This window comes from Dermacentor albipictus, chromosome 3 (genome assembly GCF_038994185.2).
Source record: "Dermacentor albipictus isolate Rhodes 1998 colony chromosome 3, USDA_Dalb.pri_finalv2, whole genome shotgun sequence".
Lineage (NCBI taxonomy): Eukaryota > Metazoa > Arthropoda > Arachnida > Ixodida > Ixodidae > Dermacentor > Dermacentor albipictus.
Window position 1 is genome coordinate 130,950,365 of NC_091823.1, and position 21,841 is coordinate 130,972,205.

Consider the following 21,841-nt stretch of genomic DNA (forward strand, 5'->3'; position numbering starts at 1 on the left):
CCTAGTTTGTAACAAAAAATTGACATATTTCCCTTGCCTGTTGGCCGCATCTGCAAATCAGGACCGCCAGCACTAGCATGGCTTCCTCTTCAACTGATAATGATGGCTGAATGGGGACGTTGAATGTATCATAGCACTAGATGGCACTGTCAGCAGAACGTTTGTATTCCCAAATGTTTTATTCGTTAGTTGGATGCGTTATGTGGAGGTGTTTACATGCGCGTGAAGTGATCGGTCTGCGGATGCGTGGAGCTGTGGAGCGCTGCAAGCTACCTCGCCGGTTTCCAGACTAAAACTGTTGAGTAGGCTTCGCAGAATGGCAGCGGTATATGAAGAAGTCACTTTGGAACCAAAAAAAAAGTACGGATCAGGTATTGGAGAAGGGAACTGCGATGATATGCATTTCGTAACCACGACGAGGCGAAGAAGGAACGGCAGTGATGATGTGGATTGTCTGGCCTTGAAGAGAGGTAGAGGAAACGCGGGGCCACGAGAGCGAGAGTGGTGTGCAGCTTGAGGAAATGGAGCGTGGATCGGCTCGGACAGCAGCTCACTGACTGGTGGTTCGAGTCGCGACCTTCTACAACCGTGCGTCCTGCAGCTTTGCAGGCATGGTGAAGCTGATCTCCAATCTGCGCTCGCTCCTCACCCAGTGCCCAGTGGACTGGTGTCGTTGCGCCCTGGTACCGTATATGATCTGAGCGCCAGGTAGTAAGCGGCGTCCGCGGGTGGGACTAAGGGGGCATGCGATTGTGCACCAGGTTATTCGACGTGCGCTCAGCCTATGGCAACAGTGGCTGGCAAGCCTCTGACCTGTACTGCAGCGGCCTGGTGTTACGCGTGCGTGCTGTGCACTTTCACTGCTGCTGCAACATCACGGTCCGGTACAAGGTATCTCGAGAGGTGCTGAGCTCCCGACGGCCCCTACGAAAACCGCCACGGCAACGACGACGACACACCAGCGAATAGGACGGTCTATGTGTTCTTAGGCGCGTTATTCCTAACGTTATTCCAGACGTTCCCAACTAATATTACTTTTATTGTTCTGTTTTTGTCGAGCGAGTAACTTGTGTGTAACGAGCGTGTGGATTCTAGTCTGTGTCGTCTGTGCAAAGCACCTGACTGCCGTTTCAATTCTTGAGGATCCTGGGCCCACGTTATCTATAACATCACAGCAACATCAAAAACTGAACGCTACCAGCTACACATGCCAGGACTCGGACACACATCGGCCGCTACAGGAAAATCGAAGCACTGTTTGAACGCGTCAAAATCCTTTGGAGGCGCGGCTGTGCTGTATGAAATAATAAAAAACAACGCTTGCCGACTCAAGAGAAAGAAATGCATTCAGAGTAGAAATTTCCAGGCAAGGAGCGGCTGGACGACCAACTTCATGCCGCGGTGGCACGGGCTTTCGTTTACAGGCAGACCACCTTGTGTCAGCGGTTTTCTTCTGTGTTTGAGGAAAACATTGCGCAATTTAACTGCTTCGTGAAGAGAAAGAGACAAGAACTTCGTGCTGCCGCAAGTTCCAATGTGGACCAAACGCCCATGAATTATGAGATGTCACGGAACACGACAGCACTGAATGGCATAATATTGATGGTGCATGCGGTGAAGCAAATTCCAACGTCATGCTCATTCCGAAAGGCGACATATGGAAGCTTGCACACTTTGTCTTCCTTATGTTGTAAACGATGCAAAAGCTGACTATTCCTCCGGAAAATCACGTGTGGGTTCATAAAAATGGTTGAGTGACATGTGAAAGTATGGTCGATTGGATTAACATTGTTTGAGGATGGAGACGGGCAGCGTTTCTTCTGCTGCTGCTAGTTCTGCGCTACATTCGAGAGTGTCTTGTGAACGCTGTGGGGCTAAAACTGGAATAGCTAATCAGACACACTGCGTTCTTTCCAGATAGCCTTACGCTACTCCTGTAGTTCCCTGGACGTCTTCTTAAATAAGACATTCAAGGACAACGTTATTAGCATCAACAGAACAAGCATCTCAGATTTGGAGGACTTCACCGACAAGCACCTGACTTGAAACAATTCCATTGGAGTTAAAGTGTCCGACGGCGCGGTGGGGATTGGGAATTTGTCGTGCCGAAATCTTGATTAGGTATGAACATTTTCTAAATGGGAAAATAAAATTAATCTTGATGTGCAGCTTACGTGTATGTTTCATTCACTGGCACCTTGTTTTTGGACGCAGTATTATGGCATCTTCGACTGGTTGCCTGCATTCTCCGAAGCAGAGTCAGGCAGATCCGGCGTTCCGCGAGCTCAAAGGTACCGGACAAACGCGCGAGCCGAACGTGCGACTCGCTTTAGGAGGAGCAAATGGCAGACGCCCAACTCGTTAAAACAGGCATTTGGGCGAGTTGGTAAGGCATATTTGAGACAGAACAGCGCGGTTTTCACGGGCACAAGCAGGGAGAAACGACACGGATGAGCGCTGAGTTGCAAGTCAGCGCTCGTCCGTGTCGTTTCTCCCTGCGTGTCGTCTTGAAAACCGCGCTGTTCTGTTTCAAAGATGCGAAACCACATGACTACTGCCAACGTCCGATGTTTCGTCTATCCAAAGCTCGCGGCGCTGCCGAGAAAACTGGCGGACGCGCCGGCGGGACGAGCGTTCGTCGAGACGCCAGCATTCAGTGGCCTAGGTTGCCTATGTTACGGCGGACCGTCGCCAACAGCAGCGACGTGGCGCTGCGATGTCGTTTCAATTTCTATGACTGCTCCGACGACAAGGCTCGGAGCCCATAAAACTGTATGACTCGGAGCGCCTCAGTGCGCTCGAAAACGGAGGACAACAATTGAGAAAAACCAGCCGAACGCAGGGCGCGCACCTTCTTCCAACCAGCCGAAGACAACGCCGCTCGTGAAAGTGCCATAGAGATTTTTTTTTTCTTTTTTTCTCTCTGAGAGCGCTCTAGGGCACCAGCCGAAGATAGCATTCGTGTAGCACAAGAAAGCCCAGTGGTGGGCACGGAAAAAAATTGCCTATAATTTTGCCCAGCCTAACAAATGCAGCTCCCAAGTTCGCGTTCTGATATCTTTTATGTATCAACAAAAGTGCGTTCATTATCCGAGAACTTACAATGCATCAAAATTCTGCTAGAGTTGTTGCTGTTGTTTCATTTGAGGTTCATTCCATCTATATTGACGGTTATGTTTTCTTTCTCGAATTTGAAGTTTTAGGTTTTCTCAAGGAACAATCGCAGCGATTGTAATGGCCAAAATAGAGGCTCACAATGCAACAAATATCGTTGAACGCGTAGATACAGGTGCGAATACTCTGAATGGGAACTGCTGTCAAGTAGCAAGCGTTGTCATAGTAGAGAGCGCAAGCGCTCTGACATGCATCACTTTTACAGAGGCTTACATTGTCACACTAAATTGCAGCACGAAAGAAATTCCCATGGAAATTGTGAAAATAGGTTCTCTTAAAACTAAAAGCCTACACATCTTCATAATGGGCTGTAAATTTAGACACAGAACAAAAAAATATAGTCATAATTCTCTATGAATAGTGGTAATTCAAGTATCAAGAACAGATTGCACTCACCAGGCATAGTCACAGGCGCAGGTGGTGTGCCTAGGGAAAATAATGTGTAATGAAGAATTCTAAGCACAAGGAAAAGACTGCTTCTCAAAAATGCGGAATATCGCCATTTGCCTAGCTGACAGTTTATCTTGAGCGGTAGCCCCAAAAACTGTTCTACATTTATTGGTTTGTGGAAGTCATCTCAGGAAGCAAAAAATTAACTTTGCAATTCACGAGACGCCTGCCTAATGTTGCTTGGGTTGAATAAGAGAACAATGTTTCTTCATTGAACAGTCATCAGTTTCAATCAGACTCTTATACCAGTTATACCTCTTATACTCTTATACTCCTATACCAGTTTCAAGATTACCTATTTTATTATAGACCTTATGCAAAGTTGCAAAAGCCTGCTGTCAGTCTCTTACTATGTATCAGGGGTGTACAGGGCTTAATGCTCGTCGTTATTACAACATGTTGTTCAGCCACTATGCATAGCGTGTAGTGAAAATATACATTCAGCTAATATTAGATCTTGCATTTAAATTTCTAATTTAAAAAAATGTTCCAAAAAGCATGCAGCAGTATTTCGCTAAGAAATGCTGCTCTCCTAGTACACCTTCAAAGCAATTATCATGCGGTACATGTTCGCTGCAGCATATTCGCGTTCTTTTCTTTACCTTCACCACTACGCTAAAATTGTATTCTTCGCCTTTTTGTCTTTCCTTCCTACCATGCACTATTTATGAACGTTTTGTACACTGAGACTTAGCCCGAGTTTTCCACACCATAGTTTACTAAATATTTTGAAGTCTATAGTAACGTGAGTAATAGCCATTCTGGAAAATATTGTATGCATCTGCGTGCTTGAAGTGGGCATCACCCTTCGCATCAAAAGTATTTATTTGCCGCTTAAATGTCAAAGTTGCACAAGCTTTGCGAACATTCACAGTTTTCATCTTTTGTAGCACAATAATTGATTGCACAACTCTGAGAAATAGTCGTCGGTACTGCTCTTGTTAAACTTGTACTTGAGGTAAATCGGGGAAGAACAATAAAATCACTGATGAATTGATAGATTGATAAAACAATTGATGGATTTACTGATTATTTTGCCAACAGAAACTTAAAGTGCAAACCTAGTGAACCTGAATTGAGCGCAAAGAAATAAATATTCGCGGTTAAGTAATAAAGAAAATTTTTTATATCCATAAATATACAATTACCTTGCGTAGATGTGGGCTTTGCACTTGTTTTAGCTGTTGTATCATCTGGAAGAATGTTAGCAATAATTTTATTTCACTTTTCTTTCTTTAAATATTGAATTTATGTAGCAACCAAAGTACGTTAGCTAGCGTTAACCTTGGCGCATTGAACGCAAAATGACCTTACAACTAAAGCAGATTAAGGAAACACAAAGCTAACACTACTTTGATCGAAAACGGGGTTTCAAGATGGCTACTTCTTAGGTATCGGTCCGTGCACGTTTATGCATACAAAACCGCATCGGAAGGTGAGCGCCAATAAGCGAAGCATAATTGTACAACACGAAAAGGAAAACTCGGCTCACGCGTACTGTACACGTCCGTAGATGGGTGAGTATCACGGTGATAGCATAGGAGAGGCGGCGAAACGGCGCCACTTCCCCAATGCACCCATCATTTCGCGACTGCTCTCTAGTTGCCAGAGCTTTGAAAAGCGGTGGCAGAAGGGAGAGTCCGTGCACATTCTGCCGCTGCAGCGTACTTCGAAGCACGTAGTCGCGGGCGTTGCGAGCAGTCATACTGTATTTTTCACCTCAGACCTTTGAAAAAGAGGTTCACGTCGTACTATTACACATTCTAGATGTCTTAAATTATTCTGAATGGCTTTCATCGCTTAAACCACACTCATTGCGCGCCTTCGCGCAAACAGGTAGCGACTGCAGACGAATCTATTGCACATTGTGCTCTCGTGACCTCGCTCCTCGCGAGGCCTATACCTATACCTATACCTACCTACCTATACCTATACCTATACCTACCTATACCTATACCTATATTTATTACAGCGACGCTCTATCTGGCTAGGATCAGGATATTTCTTCGTTGCGTAACGTCGTCAGAATACTATCATCATCTATATGCTACTTACGCCCGCAAAGCAGAACCTGGAAGCACTTGGGATAATTCAGCGAACAGTGCATACATTCATTGCAATCACGCGCACAACATGGAGAACAGCATACGTTTCAATAAATAATAAGCTCAAAACAAGCATCCGAGCCACCTAATTGATGATAAGGCTCTCCTGTGCCAAGATACAATGCGAAGCACGTAGCGCTCTTCGCATGCATTTCCCTATAAAGATTACTGTTGCGCAAGCTGCACGCAACGGCAGCTTGACTGTAGGATACGAAGCAGGGGGTGACACTATGACACTTTCGTACGCAGAAGAACCCGCCTAGCGACTCATTTGTGCTCTGACATGGCAATGGGAAGGCCACATATGGCTAGCACTCCTGAAAAACAGCGTGCCTACTAGGCGCGAAGAATTTCTCTTCTCGCTGGTTCACACTATGCTCGCTTGCTTGCTAGCTAGCTTGCTAGCTTGCTTGTTTGCTTGCTTACTTACTCGATTTGCCTGTTTGCTATATAATTGGCCAAAAAGCCGGCGGTTCAACGAGTGAGGCATAGGGAAAAGACTAATCGCCATTACCGACTTGCTCATGTTATAGTCCTTTTTCGCAGTTGACTTTTAATGCAAGGACGCCTTTTCAATCGTCTAACGCGCGCTTTCGTTACCGATTCCTTATGACAGCTACAATAATCATATGTGTGTGACGTGCAAGACTTCGTTTATGATTTATTTGCTACGGTACATGTCCTGCGGATATTGAAGACAGGTATTGTTAGTTCGAGCATTCGGAGTGTATACTGTCCGTGTGTGTCACTTTTACACGAAAATATAGGATTTGCCTAATTATTCACTCCTAATGAAGGAGTCAAATGAGACTCGTCAATGAGTACGTGATAATCGCCTGTCTATCGTAAGGACAAAGACGGGGGCACTGGGAAACCTCCAAAGAGTGGTGTACTGCTGATCATTATGCTTCCAAGGTACCACGGCGCACTATGCATCCCATCATGTTTTGGGAAAAAAAGAAATATAACAGAAATATTACTTTCCCTAACATTCCAATAGACTCAAGCCACAAAAGTATTTAGAGATATGGAAGCTAGATGCCATCAAATTAACTGAAACAATGACGGCAAAGAAATTAAGCGGATGCACGTCCTTTTTCGCTTATTTGCAACGGTCACGTTAGACAATGGACACGGAGAACCCTAGCGCCATATTTCCGTCCAATGCAGTGACGTTCAATGACTGCATGGCTTTTATGGTGGTTCACATCCTGAGCCATTCGCTTCTGCATGTAGAAGATCAAGCTAAAGCTTACCGAAGGTAAGCGTTGTATAGGTCTAGGCTTTTTATAGAATCCCGAACAGGCCCTGTACTCATTACCACCTTACTTGTTTGAAAAATTGCGAATGAGATTCAGGCGAGTTGGCCCCCAAATTAAAAGCATGTTCTGGTTCGTCAATATTTGTTGGGTAGTTCTTCCTAATTACCAATTCGTCTTAGGTCGGAAAGGCGCCATGATGGAGCTTCAACAAATTGGAATAGGGCTATATGTTCTACTCGTGAAGTGGCCTAGGGAAGTCATTTACATTTTTTTTTTTGGCGAAAGCCTAATTGTGAAGTCATAAATGCTTGTTACCACGCCCCGCTCAATCACTCCGCATGAGGTAGTTATGCCCTTTCCGCTGCTGGGGTGATGCTTGCGCGCATGCACACTTAAGTATAAATAATGCATTGTGGGGCTTGTACTCAAGAAAGTGTATCGTATTATTTTGGATGCCGTAGTCAAGGGCTCGGCAACATTTGAGACCACTTGTGGTTCTTTAACGCACACTCAATGTTGGAACACGAACAGTCTTTGCATTCTGCCTCCGCGGGAATGTAGTCGCCATGGAAGTGACCAAATCCACGATCTTGAACTTTGCCGTGATACACCATAGTCACTAAGCTAGAGTGGTAGGAAAACACGTGCAATCATTGACTTTGGACAGAATGATTTAGTTTCACAAGGGTTGATATATGTTTTTTGTGGTGCCGTGGCAACGAACGCGCAAAGTGAATTCAAATATTTTGTTGGAAGCCTTTACTAGGTCATTTTTCAGCAACTGCGAGTGCAATTGGGGTAACGTGATAATGTATGCGTACAGAAGTTCATGGAACATTTATTATTCCATTTCTGACCTAAAAGATTGCTTTAAGAACGAATAACATTGCCTACATTGAGCGGTTTTTCTTGTCTAATTGGCTGACAAGAGGCAAAGAGCAGCATCAAGGGGAGAGGGTTTCGATGGGTTGGAGCCAGCGCAGTGACACATAGGTAACAGAATGAGGAGAATTGTGCTGATGTCTGCAATTGGCCCGCTACCCCTTTCTTAGCTTGCGGTGGTTGGTCGGAAATCGCGGTGGCGTGCAACGGAAAGTTAATAATTCTGCTAAAACTGATCCTCAGGATAAAATGGCTGGCAGAGCGGTGTCGTAAACGCACCGAAGAGGCTCCATAACGTTATACTGGCACCCATAAAACTTTTTTATATGCAAATAAATCCATGCAATCCTGCAGGCGAGAGTAACCAGTGCTTGAGAGGTCGGCGGACACTCATGTTATATTTCTTTCGGAACGAGGCAGTCTCCGGCTATTTATAGAACAATAGTTTTGTTCGACATATTACGGCATGTATGACACATACGCGTCACTTTGACAAAAAAAATAAATTATGGGGTTTCACCTGCCAAAAACGACTTTCTGATTATGAGGCACGCCGTAGTGGGAGACTCCGGAAATTTCGACCACCTGGGGTTCTTTAACGTGCACCTAAACATAAGTACACGGGTGTTTTCGCCTTTCGCCCCCATGGAAATGCGGCCGCCGTGGCCGGGATTCGATCCCACGACCTCGTGCGTCACTTTGATGCGGTGGGGTTTCCTCCGTTTTGCGACGTCGAGTTATGAACAGGCGAAGTGGGCTCAGCCTGAAAACTATTCACCAATAACAGAGGGCAAAGCACTAAAAGACGCCACATCAGAAACACTTATTCTTTTTCGTTTCACCTTCCGCAAGCGGGATAGCCGAAAGTGGACGTAGAGGAGCCCGAATGGCGAGACTAGAAATTAAATAGACTTCATACTCTGCGCTAACCCTGGCATCATACAAGATGTGGACGTGCTCAGCAAGGTGCGCTGCAGTGACCATAGATGGTGTGAACTCGAATTAGGCTAGACCTGAGGAGGGAACAGAGGAAACTTTTACATAAGAAGCCGATCAATGAGTTAGCGGTAAGAGGGAAAATAGAGGAATTCCAGACCAAGCTACAGAATAGGTATACGGCTTTAACTCAGGAAGAGGACCTTAGTGTTGAAGCAATGAACGACAATCTTGTGGGCATCACAAAGCAGTGTGCAATAGAAGTCAGTGGTAACTCCGTTAGACAGGATACCAGTAAGCTATTGCAGGAGACGAAAGGTGTGATCAAGAAACGCCAATTTATGAAAGCCTCTAACCCTACAGCTAGAATAGAACTGGCAGACCTTTCGAAGTTAATCAACAAGCGAAGACAGCTGACATGAGGAAGTATAATATGGATAGAATTGAACATGCTCTCAGGAACGGAGTAAGCCTAAAAGCAGTGAAGAAAGAACTAGGAATTGGCAAGAATCAGATGTATGCGTTAAGAGACAAAGTGGGCAATATCATTACTAATATGGATGAGATAGTTCAAGCGGCTGAGGAGCTCTGTAGAGATTTATACAGTACCAGAAGCACCCACGACGATAATGGAAGAGAGAAAACTCTAGAGGAATTCGAAATCCCAAAGGTAACGGCGGAAGATTAAAGAAAGCCTGGCGAGCTATGCAATGGCGTAAGGCAGCTGGGGAGGATCAGATAACAGCAGATCTGTTGAAGGATAGTGGGCAGATTGTTCTAGAGAAACGGGCCACCCTGTATACGCAATGCCCCATGACTTTGAGCGTACGGGAATCTTGGAAAAACGCTAACATAATTCTAATCCATAAGAAAGGGGACGCCAAAGACTTGAAAAATTATAGACCGATCAGCTTACTGTCCGTTGCCTACAAAGTATTTACTAAGGTAATTGCAAATAGAATCAGGCACACCTTAGACTTCCGACAAGCAAAGGACCAGGCAGGATTCCGTAAAGGCTACTCAACAATAGATCATATTCACACTATCAATCAGGTGATAGAGAAATGTGCAGAATATAACCAACCCTTATATATAGCTTGCATTGATTACGAGAAAGCGTTTGATTCTGGCGAAACCTCAGCAGTCATGGAGGCATTGCGGAATCAGGGTGTAGACGAGCCATATGTAAAAATAGTGAAAGATACACATAGCGGCTGCACAGCCACCGTAGTCCTCCATAAAGAAAGCAAGAGAATCCCAATAAAGAAAGGCGTCAGGCAGGGAGCAACGATCTCTGCAATGCTATTCACAGCATGTTTACAGGAGGTATTCAGAGACCTAGATTAGGAAGAATTGGGGATAAGAGTTAATGGAGAATACCTTAGTAACTTGCGATTCGCTGATGATATTGCCTTGCTTAGTAACTCAGGGGACCAGCTGCAATGCATGCTCACTGACCTGGAGAGGCAAAGCCGAAGGGTGGATCTAAAAATTAATTTGCAGAAAACTAAAGTAATGTTTAACAGTCTCGGAAGAGAACAGCAGTTTACGATAGGTAGTGAAGCACTGGAAGTGGTAAGGGAATACATCTACTTAGGACAGGAAGTGACTGCGGATCCGGATCATGAGACTGAAATAATCAAAAGAATTAGAATGGGCTGGAGCGCGTTTGGCAGGCATTCTCAGATCATCAACAGTAGGTTGCCATTATCCCTTAAGAGAAAAGTTTATAACAGCTGTGTCTTACCAGTACTCACGTATGGGGCAGAAACCTGGAGGCTTACGAAAAGGGTTCTGCTTAAATTGAGGACGACGCAATGAACTATGGAAAGAAGAATGATAGGTGTAGCGTTAAGGGATAAGAAAAGAGCTGATTGGGTGAGGGAACAAACGCGAGTGAATGATATCTTAGTTGAAATCAAGAAAAAGAAATGGGCATGGGCACGACACCTAATGAGGAGGGAAGATAACCGATGGTCATTAGGAGTTACGGAATGAATTCCAAGGGAAGGGAAGCGTAGCCGAGGGCGGCACAAAGTTAGGTGGGCGGATGAGATTAAGAAGTTTGCAGGGATAACACGGCTAACATAGCGGCTATTACTGACGACGAGGCGGAAGTAAAATATACGATTGCTGTCTTGAACTTCAGAGCTTACATAAGAATGACAGGGACATGTCGTAGGCCGATGAACATCATCTTCTTTACTGTGCTCTCGTGGCCTCGCTCCTGGCGGCCACTACTTCGTCTTCTTCACTATGCGACATTTCTCCGGCTGCTTAAAAAATAGTATGAGTGAGTGAGTAAATAAACTTTTATTTGTTCCAGCAAAGTGCGATAAAACGCGCACCTGGCTTATTCCACGACTTGGCTAAATAGTATATCTTGAGAACTTAATAGCTTACATAAGAATTGTAACCAATGCAGAGCTCTTCGTATTTATAGCGGCTATTACTGACGACGAGGTGGAAATAAAATATACGATTGCTGTCTTGAACTTCAGAGCTTGCATAAGAATGACAGGGATGTTGTTGTTGTTGTTGTCCTGAGTGGCCGTGGCGCATACCCACAGTGGGGGATTGGCCAAGAATCGGGCGGTTTAATTAGGTGCCTAAAAGAATAATGATAACAAGGGAGTTAACAATTTGGGCATGTGAGTTTAAAAGTAAACGTTTTGTGTTTGGAGAAAAAAGGAAATAATCAGATGAAAACCGGGTATAAGATAATAATAATCATAACAATAATGAATAGTAAAAGATAAGAAACAAAAGAAAGCTACGGTTGGGAGGGAGAACGATCAATCCAACATGGAAGTCGATTAGTTTCAATGAGGTAATTTTGGATCGCCAAGCAAACATTTCCGTTGCTGAACCCAACAATGGAGGCTCTAAAAGATAGGGTCACAGGCAGTGATAAAGTTAGACCAATAGAGAGAAGCGGGATTTCGAGTAGTCGTTTTATTATAATAGAAAAACGTCTGCAAGACAACAAGAAATGGTCGATTGTCTCCGCTTCGCCACATAATAAGCATAATGGTGAGGGGACCAGACCAGACCTGTGGAGGTAGAAGTTCAATGCAGGTATACGGCAGCGCAGCTTCGTGATGGACACTTCAATTTTCCGTGTTCGGCAAAAATCTCTGTTCCAAGGGTGCAGGAGATGTCCGTAATCCACAGAGTTAGTAATTGCGGGGCCTGATACTGACTGTGTAATGATACTCCTGCGAAATCTAGCTGCAGTAACATAAGCAGTCAAAGGGCAGCAAGGAAGAATCGGGCCACTTATCGTTGCCTTGGCTAGAGAGTCTGCAATTTCATTAATGATTAGTCCTTTATGGCCAGGCACCCAAATCAAACGCACGCTTCTCAAATAACCAGGTACCAATGATTGAAATGTCCTCATCACGCGAGAATCACTAGAAGCAGTAAGGGATGAGCACAATGATAAAGAATCAGTGACTATCATGGCTGACGTAATTGATGGTCCTAATTTGCATAATGCCAGCACCACGGCCATGAATGCGGCTAAAAACTCGGTATGAAATCTGGCAGCCGAAGAGAAAATGTCCAGTCGAGAATCGGGGAAAATATTCCTACACCTGACTTTTCTTCATATTGTGAAGCATCTGTAGCAATTACAACGTTTGTTTGAAGGTTTTTCAGGTGATCTTGTACTATACCGTCAAGAATACGGTGTGGAAGTAATTTTGCATTATTAGGAAAGATGTCATCAAATTGAATATCCGTGGCAACGGCTCTGTCGGTAATAGGAAGAACATCGCATATGCGCACGCCCAAAGAGTCAAGTAATTTTTGCACGAATATAATTTGTGGGTTATGTAGTCGCGGCCAGATGACACCGAAAAACAACGCAGGTTGTGAAGTGAAGATTATTTGGGGATGACGCAGTGGTGATTCGTAAATCCTTAAGAACGTCTGCACCGTCAAAAGCCGGAACCTGCACGAAAGTGGCGGAACATGGGATTCTAGATAAAGAATAGAATTTGCAACAAATTTAGGAAGACCTAAACACAGACGTAATGCTTCTCTTTCCAAGAGGACTAGAGGACGGGAAATGTAGGCTGGAGCTCCAGAGAAGAGCACGCAACCAAATTCTAATACAGGGCGAACGTACATACGATATGTCATTAGGAGTGTATCTCTTCTCAATCCTATTCGACTACTGCTCAGCCTACGCAATAGGCCAATTCTACGGGTACCTTTCCCAGTCAAATGATCTATGTGTGAGCGCCAGTTGAGAGAGGCTTTATAAATAATTCCGAGGTATTTAACAGATTCCACCTTTGGTATGTCTTGAAGGTGGTAAGACAATGAAATGTGCACTATGTCACGTATCGGAAATACGAGAACAGCACATTTGCTGGCATTGAGGGTGAAGTGACTAGCATCTAACCACCTCTCCAGATCATAAAGGTAAGTTTGCAGTCGTTGGAATAGCGTGTGGATGTCGTTTGTAGATGAAAAAAACGCAATATCGTCTGCATAAACATAAGTAGTTATTTCTTGATGACAAGGCAGTGTGCTCATGAGAATATTAAAAAGTACCGGGGAAAGAACTGAGCCTTGCGGTACGCCTCGCGTTTGTTTGTGTCTAGAAGAAGAAACGCCGCTTTCGTAGCAATAGAATTCTCTTTCACCTAAGATTGACCGAATCCACGCTACTATATACCCAGGAGTACCACAGGAAGTTAACCGATTGATCAATATAGTGTGCTCCACAGTGTCGTATGCTTTAGCGATTTCGAGGGTCACTAAGGCAGCGTATTGCTTATGACGCCGAGCGTGTTGTATTCGGCTTTCTAAGTCGACATGGGCATGCCAGATGGAGGAGCCGGCCCTGAAACCAATCTGAGAGGGACTAAGAATGGAATTATCATTAATAAATTTCATGATGCGACGGTGAAGAAGCCTCTCAATGAATTTTACTACATTTGATGCAAGCGCAATGGCCCTAATGTTCTCCAATACATACCTTCCTTCTTGTTTCTTAAGCATCAATATTACCTTGGCAAGCTTCAAGTGCAACGGAATCCATACATATTTAATTGAATATTTCACCAGTTCTAAAAGAACGTTAGGCGATTCGTGTAACAATATTTTTAGCATTGCATTTGTGACGCCATCAGGGCCGGGGGCTGAATTCGGTAAACATATTGCAGTCTCATTTAGTTTAGCTAAGGAAATTGGAGTAAAGTCATCCCAAGGACCTAATGTAGAATGACTAGCCGGAAGCCTGGCCGTAAATAGATTTCCTAAGCCTTCGGCGATCCTTTCTAGGGAGGCGCTCAGTTCCTGCGGGGTCAAAACAATTGAATCTAATGTTAAGGGTGTTGGTAGCACCTTCCTAGCACGAAGGAATGAAAATAAAGCCCGCTTATTTTTTGAACTAGATAGATAATCGTAATGTCTAATATCGTGTTCCTCTTTGGCTCGATTAACAGTACGCTTAAATACACCAGCATGAAACTGATAATTTTTCCAAATGGTCGGGCACTGCTTATGCAGAAGCATTGTCCAAGCGGCCTTTCTTTTTCTGTAGTCCCGCGTACACTCTTTATTCCACCAACGACAAGCGATGCCTTTAGCCGAAGAGATGACGAATTCAGCTTGCTTCCGGGAATCCTCTAGATTTGAGGAAATGGTTGAAGCGATTTCTTTATCATTGGCATTGGCAAGTTTCGAAACGGCAGAACGCAAGAAAGTCTTAAATTTCGTATGGTCCATAAATGTGCATGCCTGGTAATCTAAAGATGTTATTTGACAATTGATTTCAAATGACGCAGGAAGATGATCACTGTTGGTTGCTGATTCAACCGCTACCCACGACAAAACCTTGATGCCAGCGCTACAAAATGTCAAATCTAACACAGAACGGAAGGGTCCTCTAAAAAACGTTACTTGTCCTGTGTTCTGACATGAAAGGTGACTATCAATAGTCCACTCCCAAAGTCGCTTACCACAAAAATCTGTTTTGTGCCCCCACGACACGTCATGCGAATTGAAATCCCCTACAAACAAAATTTCTTTTCTACATGCAGCCACAGCCCTATCAAGTTGACGCGTACTTTTCACACCGCTGGGCAAATAAGCATTTATAATTGAAAGGGAATGGTATCCTGGGAGACATAAATCTATGACCAAAATTTCACAGTCGCAGTCCATGATTTAAAAAGAAATTTTTGCCTTGTGACAAATTTTACTGGAAACAAGTATCATTAATCCTCCACCTCGCGAGTCTATATATAATCGGAAGGACCGAAAACCTTTTAAATGAAAATTATTCTCTGGTGAAAGCTACGTTTTTTGAAGAAGTAAGATATCTGGATTGAATTGAATAAATAGGCAAGATAAATCTGTTGAAGCTGAAAATAGAGAACGACAGTTCCATTGCAGCACTTTCAACCGTCCAATGGTGTTGAACGCACAGCAGCGGCAACAGCCGCCTTTAGAATACTTTCTGTAAGCACAGGAGTTGGTTGACTCTTTTTTGATTTTGGTTTCATAGTTTTTGAAATTGGGGACCCCATACGTTTGGGAGCTCGAGTGTCAAGTTCCATGTCTGTGAAACTAGCAGTGTCTGAATAAGAGGGCTCATCCTCACGTATTTGGACTAGCGAAGTAGTGTCCGTGGAATATTCTGCAACTGTGGAAGGCGTCTCTACCTCGTTGCTAGGCGTTCGAGGTGTGGCGTTAGATATTGGGCACTGCATTGGTGTCCTAGTGGGCTGCATTATTTGCATCATGTGACTAGAAATTATTTCCGCTAAGCAATCAGAGAGACTGGATATCAATTTATCCATCGCTTTAGCCATTGCTTTTTCCACAGCAGAGTCAATTGCTTCTGAGAGGTTAAGATCCAAGCTTGGAGTGTTGCGCGCTGTAACACCAGAGTATCCGAAGGCCCTGTCTTTGATAACTGAAATTGCATCTCTTCGGGAGCAACGACGGCGGTCGATTATTTCAAGAATTTGTATTTCTTGAGCGCAAGCTGAGCAGTTCGAATAGTCCGCTGGGTGTTCTCCCCCACAGAGGCAGCACTTTTGAGATTGAGTAGAGCATTCACTTGAAGAATGACCATCCCCACAGGTGCGGCAACGCAAGCTAGACTTACACTCTCCTGCGCTGTGCCCGAATCTCCAACAATTCTTACACTGGATTGGACGTGACGAAAGCGGCTCTACACGGAACACAAGAGGCCACACCTTTATTTCAGATGGACATGATGTGCCCACAAACGTTGCAATAACAGATTCTGTCGGAACCATCTCGTTATTGGCCAGTCGATTGCAACGGTAGATGGCAATGACGCCTGCTGCGGATAGCTTGTCCAAGGTTTCAGTAGGACTTAATCGGGAGTCTACGCCCCGTACAAGACCCTTGGTGCACGCAAGGTGAGGCGGAATAAAAGCGCTCACCGGGATGGAAGCGAATGAAGTGCATTTCGAGAGGTCTTCTACACAGGTCTGGTCGGGTGAACGACACACTATACCTCCCCGTCCGAACGCTCGCACATCAGTGATGGTCTGGAAGTGGTTAGACGTGGCCTTAAGTGCCTTCTGGACAGCCTGTGGATTTTTTATCCTGATGGAACCTGCATTGGTAGGCACAAGCGCCACAGGAATGGTGCTGACGCCACTGCTAAAAAATAAATCTATGGGCAATTCATTAGGTGGCAGGGATGCTGACCAGGCGGATCGCGCCTGGCCAGGAGAACTGGTCGACATCAGCTCAAGACGGCTGACGCAGGGAATGCCAATCAACCAGGAACTTAAATACGGTTATTGAGACACCTTAAACCACCCGATACTCAGCCAAAACACCACTGCAGGTAAACGAAACGGTCGCTCTGTCGAGGCAAGCAGGAACCAGGGACAACAGCGATGGCGTTCTTCCAGAGCGCAAGGCCCAGGCCCAGGCCTTGAGAGTTTGATTTTGAGAGTTGGCCTCGCTCCTCGTGAACACTACTTTGTTTTCTTCACTATGTGACGTTTCCCCGGCCGTTTAAGAAACACTAGCTCTTGAGCTGCGCGTAGTCACTTATCGGAGTTTTCTTCCATCAAGTGCTCTTCCGTGACCCTGAAACAAGTCCGGCTGTATTGGCTTGCTGTTGTGTGCCTGTGCTGTTTCTTCTTTCCGCTATGTAGCTAGAGAGGTAGCACAGTTCTTGGTTTAAGGCAACGCACTCCCTTAAGAGACAGTGTGCCAGGCTGCGGTAGAGTCCACTCCAGAAAATTAAGCCAGTTGGTTATCAACTTCTCCCCAGCTGCAGTGTGCACTGCTTGAAACTTGGAAGCATTCCACGCTCGTTCTTCTTCCAAAAGAAATAAGCTGCTCCTCGCTGTCCGATAATCCTCTTGGTATTCAAAAAGTATCATGAAAACTTGCGATGGCCTCATGATTCCTTACACGGACGTAGTCACCAACGGCAAAGTGTTTTCCTCGTGCTCCATAAGGTAGGTCTGTGTAGCGCTTCGAAGAAAGTTGTTTCTGCTTGACACGCTGTTGCAGCAGTCATCGGTTATGCAGGATTTTCGCTTATGCAGCAGTCATCACTTATATTTGTTTTTCATTGGCAGATACACGCCATAGACAAAACAGCGTAACTTGTTGCTTGAAAACTACCGAGATAGAGTGTTCAGTTGGCTACAGAAACTGGCAAAAGAGTTACCGATTGATGGAGGCTTGCTGGAGCAATACGTCATCGTTAACCGGTAATACCTGCTGCTCGGCCACTACTGATCCTACTGGTTGGGCTACATACTGCATGTTACGATGAGATTATACAACGCAGATTAGCACCTTCGGATAGTGCTCATCTCAAAGGGGCATGCTCAAGACATGCCATCGCAAACGATTTCTTGTACAAAAGCACAAAGGCCAACTTTGAGCCATCGCATGTCCTCCAGTGCTTTTGTGGCACCCCATTCACCATAAACAAACACATCGAAAAGGCATATTTTCGGGTCAAGGTAAAGGAAACCAGTCGGTGACTATTCTGGCTTTCCTGGGTTGCCGTATTCACGTCAGTCAAGAAAAGGACTTTGTCTAGTGGTTGTTCTCGATTGTCTAGTACATCCTATTTGCTTTGTGCATATTGGGGTCGTATCGACGATGAATATCTGTGAAAGTCGCAATCGTTGGCGCAGATCAAGATGGTTAGTTTAACCATCTTGATCTGCGTCATTTCAGAGTCCCCCTATTTCAGAGTGCCCCATACAAGCAGCTGCGTGCCCATTGTTCAAGGAAAAGCCAGATTGTAACGTGCAATATAATGTACCCAACTGACAGTTTACCAACTTATCGAAAGACCGGAACTATGAAAGTTCTGCGTGATACTGCCTGGGAACAATTGGTGGATCAGTGGCGTCGACGCAAGTAAGACGCGGTGAAACAGTTTCATCAGACAAGTTCAATAACAGTGAACTGCTTTGTTCCTGTCAAGCTCAAGTAACGTCCCGTCTGAAGCCGATGGGCACCTTTTGCTTGGAGACGCTATCACCAAGCACTAAATTTTCAGTAATCTCCAAATATAGACTACGAATTTTGTGGACCTCAGGCTGCTGAACACTACCTGAGCAGAAAGTTGAAATACCGCAAGAAGATTTCCGCTACCGGTTTACATGATGAATCATTACATTCTCGAGCTGCAGTTATTGCATATCTAACCGTCGGGTGCTGGAAACCGTATAAAACGGGTCATGTGATCATAATAGAGGAATGTAAAGCGCACCAGATGAGTCTAAGATGTATTCAGCCACTAAAAGGAGTCACGGGCTTCCCATGACAAGATGGAATTGTACCTGTGTACGCTGCACTATGAAATTAACGCACCAAGTGTGGTGCAGGAAAATGTAGAAAAAGAATGAACGTGCGCAGGCTGGCATTGTGAAAAAGAAATGCCACAAAATGTGTAATTGCTGCATTCAGCCACACAATACACGTTTTCGCATAATGAACGAACCTCCTAGTTTGTAACAAAAAATTGACTTATTTCCCATGCCTGTTGGCCGCATCTGCAAATCAGGACCGCCAGCACTAGCATGGCTTCGTCTTCAGCTTATAATGATGGCTGAATGGGGACGTCGAATGTATCATAGCACTAGATGGCATGGTCAGCAGAACGTTTGTATTCCCAAATGTTTTATTCGTTAGTTGGATGCGTCATGTGGAGGTGTTTACATGCGTGTGGAGTGATCGGTCTGCGGATGCGTGGAGCTGAGGATGGCCGCAAGCGAACTCGCCGGTTTCCAGACTAAAACTGTTGAGTAGGCTTCGCCGAATGGCAGCGGTACATGAAGAAGTCACTTTGGAACCAAAAAAAAAAGTACGGATCAGGTATTGGAGAAGGGAACTGCGATGATATGTAATTTCGTAACCACGACGAGGCGAAGAGGGAACGGCAGTGATGATGTGGACTGTCTAGCCTTGAAGAGAGGAAGAGGAAACGCGGGGTCACGAGAGCGAGAGTGGTGTGCAGCTTGAGGAAATGGAGCGTGGATCGGCTCGGACAGCAGCTCACTGACTGGCGGTTCGAGTCGCGACCTTCTACAACCGTGCGTCCTGCAGCTTTGCAGGCATGGTGGGGCTGATCTCCAATCTGCGCTCGCTCCTCACCCAGTGTCCAGTGGACAGGTGTCGTGGCGCCCTGGTACCGTATATGATCTGAGCGCCATGTAGTAAGTGGCGTCCGCGGGTGGGACTAATGGGGCACGCGATTGTGCACCAGGTTATTCGACGTGCGCTCAGCCTGCGGCAACAGTGGCTGGCAAGCCCCTGACCTGTACTGCAGCGGCCTGGTGTTCCGCGTGCATGCTGTACACTTTACACGTCACGTTTCTTTATACGTTTCTGTACACGTCGGAGCTCTGTAGACTGAGCTCCCGACGGCTCCGACGAGAACCGCCATGGCAACGACGACGACACACCAGCGAATAGGACGGTCTATGTGTTCTTAGGCGCGTTATTCCTAACGTTATTCGAGGCGTTCCGAACTATTATTACTTTTATTGTTCTTTTTTTGTCGAGCGTGTAACTTGTGTGTAACGAGCGTGTGGATTCTAGTCTGTGTTGTCCGTGCTAAGCACCTGACTGCCATTTCAACTCTTGAGGATCCTGGGGCCACGATATCTGTAATATCATAGCAACATCAAAAATTAACTGCACGCTACCAGCAACACATGCCAGGATTCGGACACACATCGGCCGCTGCACGAAACTCGAAGCATTGTTTGAATGCGTCAAAATCCTCTGGAGGCGCGGCTGTGCTGTATGGAATAATAAAAAACAACGCTTGCCGATTCAAGAGAAAGAAATGCATTCAGAGTAGAAATTTCCAGGCAAGCAGCGGCTGGACGACCAACTACATGCCACGGTGGCACGGGCTTTCGTTTACAAGCAGACCACATTGTGTCAGCGGTTGTCTTCTGTGTTTGACGAAAACATTGCGCAATTTAACTGCTTCGTGAAGAGAAAGAGACAAGAACTTCGTGCTGCCGCAAGTTTCCAATGTGGACCAAACGCCCGTGAATTATGATATGTCACGAACACGACAGCACTGAATGGCATAATATTGATGGTGCATGCGGTGAAGCAAATGCCAACGTCATGCTCATTCCGAAAGGCGACATATGGAAGCTTGCACACTTTGTCTTCCTTATGTTGTAAACGCTGCAAAAGCTGACTATTCCTCCGGAAAATCACGTGTGGGTTCATAAAAATGGTTGAGTGACATGTGAAAGTATGGTCGATTGGATTAACATTGTTTGAGGATGGAGACGGGCAGCGTTTCTTCCGCTGCTGCTAGTTCTGCGCTACATTCGAGAGTGTCTTGTGAACGCTGTGGGGCTAAAACTGGAATAGCTAATCAGACACACTGCGTTCTTTCCAGATAGCCTTACGCTACTCCTGTAGTTCCCTGGACGTCTTCTTAAATAAGACATTCAAGGACAACGTTATTAGCATCAACAGAACAAGCATCTCAGATTTGGAGGACTTCACCGACAAGCACCTGACTTGAAACAATTCCATTGGAGTTAAAGTGTCCGACGGCGCGGTGGGGATTGGGAATTTGTCGTGCCGAAATCTTGATTAGGTATGAACATTTTCTAAATGGGAAAATAAAATTAATCTTGATGTGCAGCTTACGTGTATGTTTCATTCACTGGCACCTTGTTTTTGGACGCAGTATTATGGCATCTTCGACTGGTTGCCTGCATTCTCCGAAGCAGAGTCAGGCAGATCCGGCGTTCCGCGAGCTCAAAGGTACCGGACAAACGCACGAGCCGAACGTGCGACTCGCTTTAGGAGGAGCAAATGGCAGACGCCCAACTCGTTAAAACAGGCATTTGGGCGAGTTGGTAAGGCATATTTGAAACAGAACAGCGTGGTTTTCACGGGCACAAGCAGGGAGAAACGACACGGATGAGCGCTGAGTTGCAAGTCAGCGCTCGTCCGTGTCGTTTCTCCCTGCTTGTCGTCTTGAAAACTGCTCTGTTCTGTTTCAAAGATGCGAAAGCACATGACTACTGCCAACGTCCGATGTTTCGTCTATCCAAAGCTCGCGGCATTGCCGAGAAAACTGGCGGACGCGCCTGCGGGACGAGCGTTCGTCGAGACGCCAGCATTCAGTGGCCTAGGTTGCCTATCTTACGGCGGACCGTCGCCAACAGCAGCGACGTGGCGCTGCGATGTCGTTTCAATTTCTATGACTGCTCCGACGACAAGGCTCGGAGCCCATAAAACTGTATGACTCGGAGCGCCTCATTGCGCTCGAAAACGGAGGACAACAATCGAGAAAAACCAGCCGAACGCAGGGCGCGCACCTTCTTCCAACCAGCCGAAGACAACGCCGCTCGTGAAAGTGCCATAGAGATTTTTTTTTCTTTTTTTCTCACTGAGAGCGCTCTAGGGCACCATCCGAAGATAGCATTCGTGTAGCACAAGAAAGCCCAGTGATGGGCACGGAAAAAAATTGCCTATAATTTTGCCCAGCCTAACAAATGCAGCTCCCAAGTT

At 45.5% G+C, this 21,841-nt stretch overlaps 1 protein-coding gene across 2 annotated transcripts in view; it reads right to left on the reverse strand.

The window, feature by feature from the left end:
* LOC135921138 (integumentary mucin A.1-like) overlaps positions 1 to 21,841 on the reverse strand; it is an 85,082-nt gene that overhangs the window by 19,400 nt on the left and 43,841 nt on the right. For both annotated transcript variants that reach the window (XM_070536719.1, XM_070536718.1), the window contains 2 exons: positions 4,773 to 4,817; positions 3,571 to 3,600 (listed from right to left, as the gene is read on the reverse strand). In XM_070536719.1, coding sequence (XP_070392820.1) covers positions 3,571 to 3,600; positions 4,773 to 4,817 — 75 coding nt within the window. The remainder of the gene's footprint in view (positions 1 to 3,570; positions 3,601 to 4,772; positions 4,818 to 21,841) is intronic.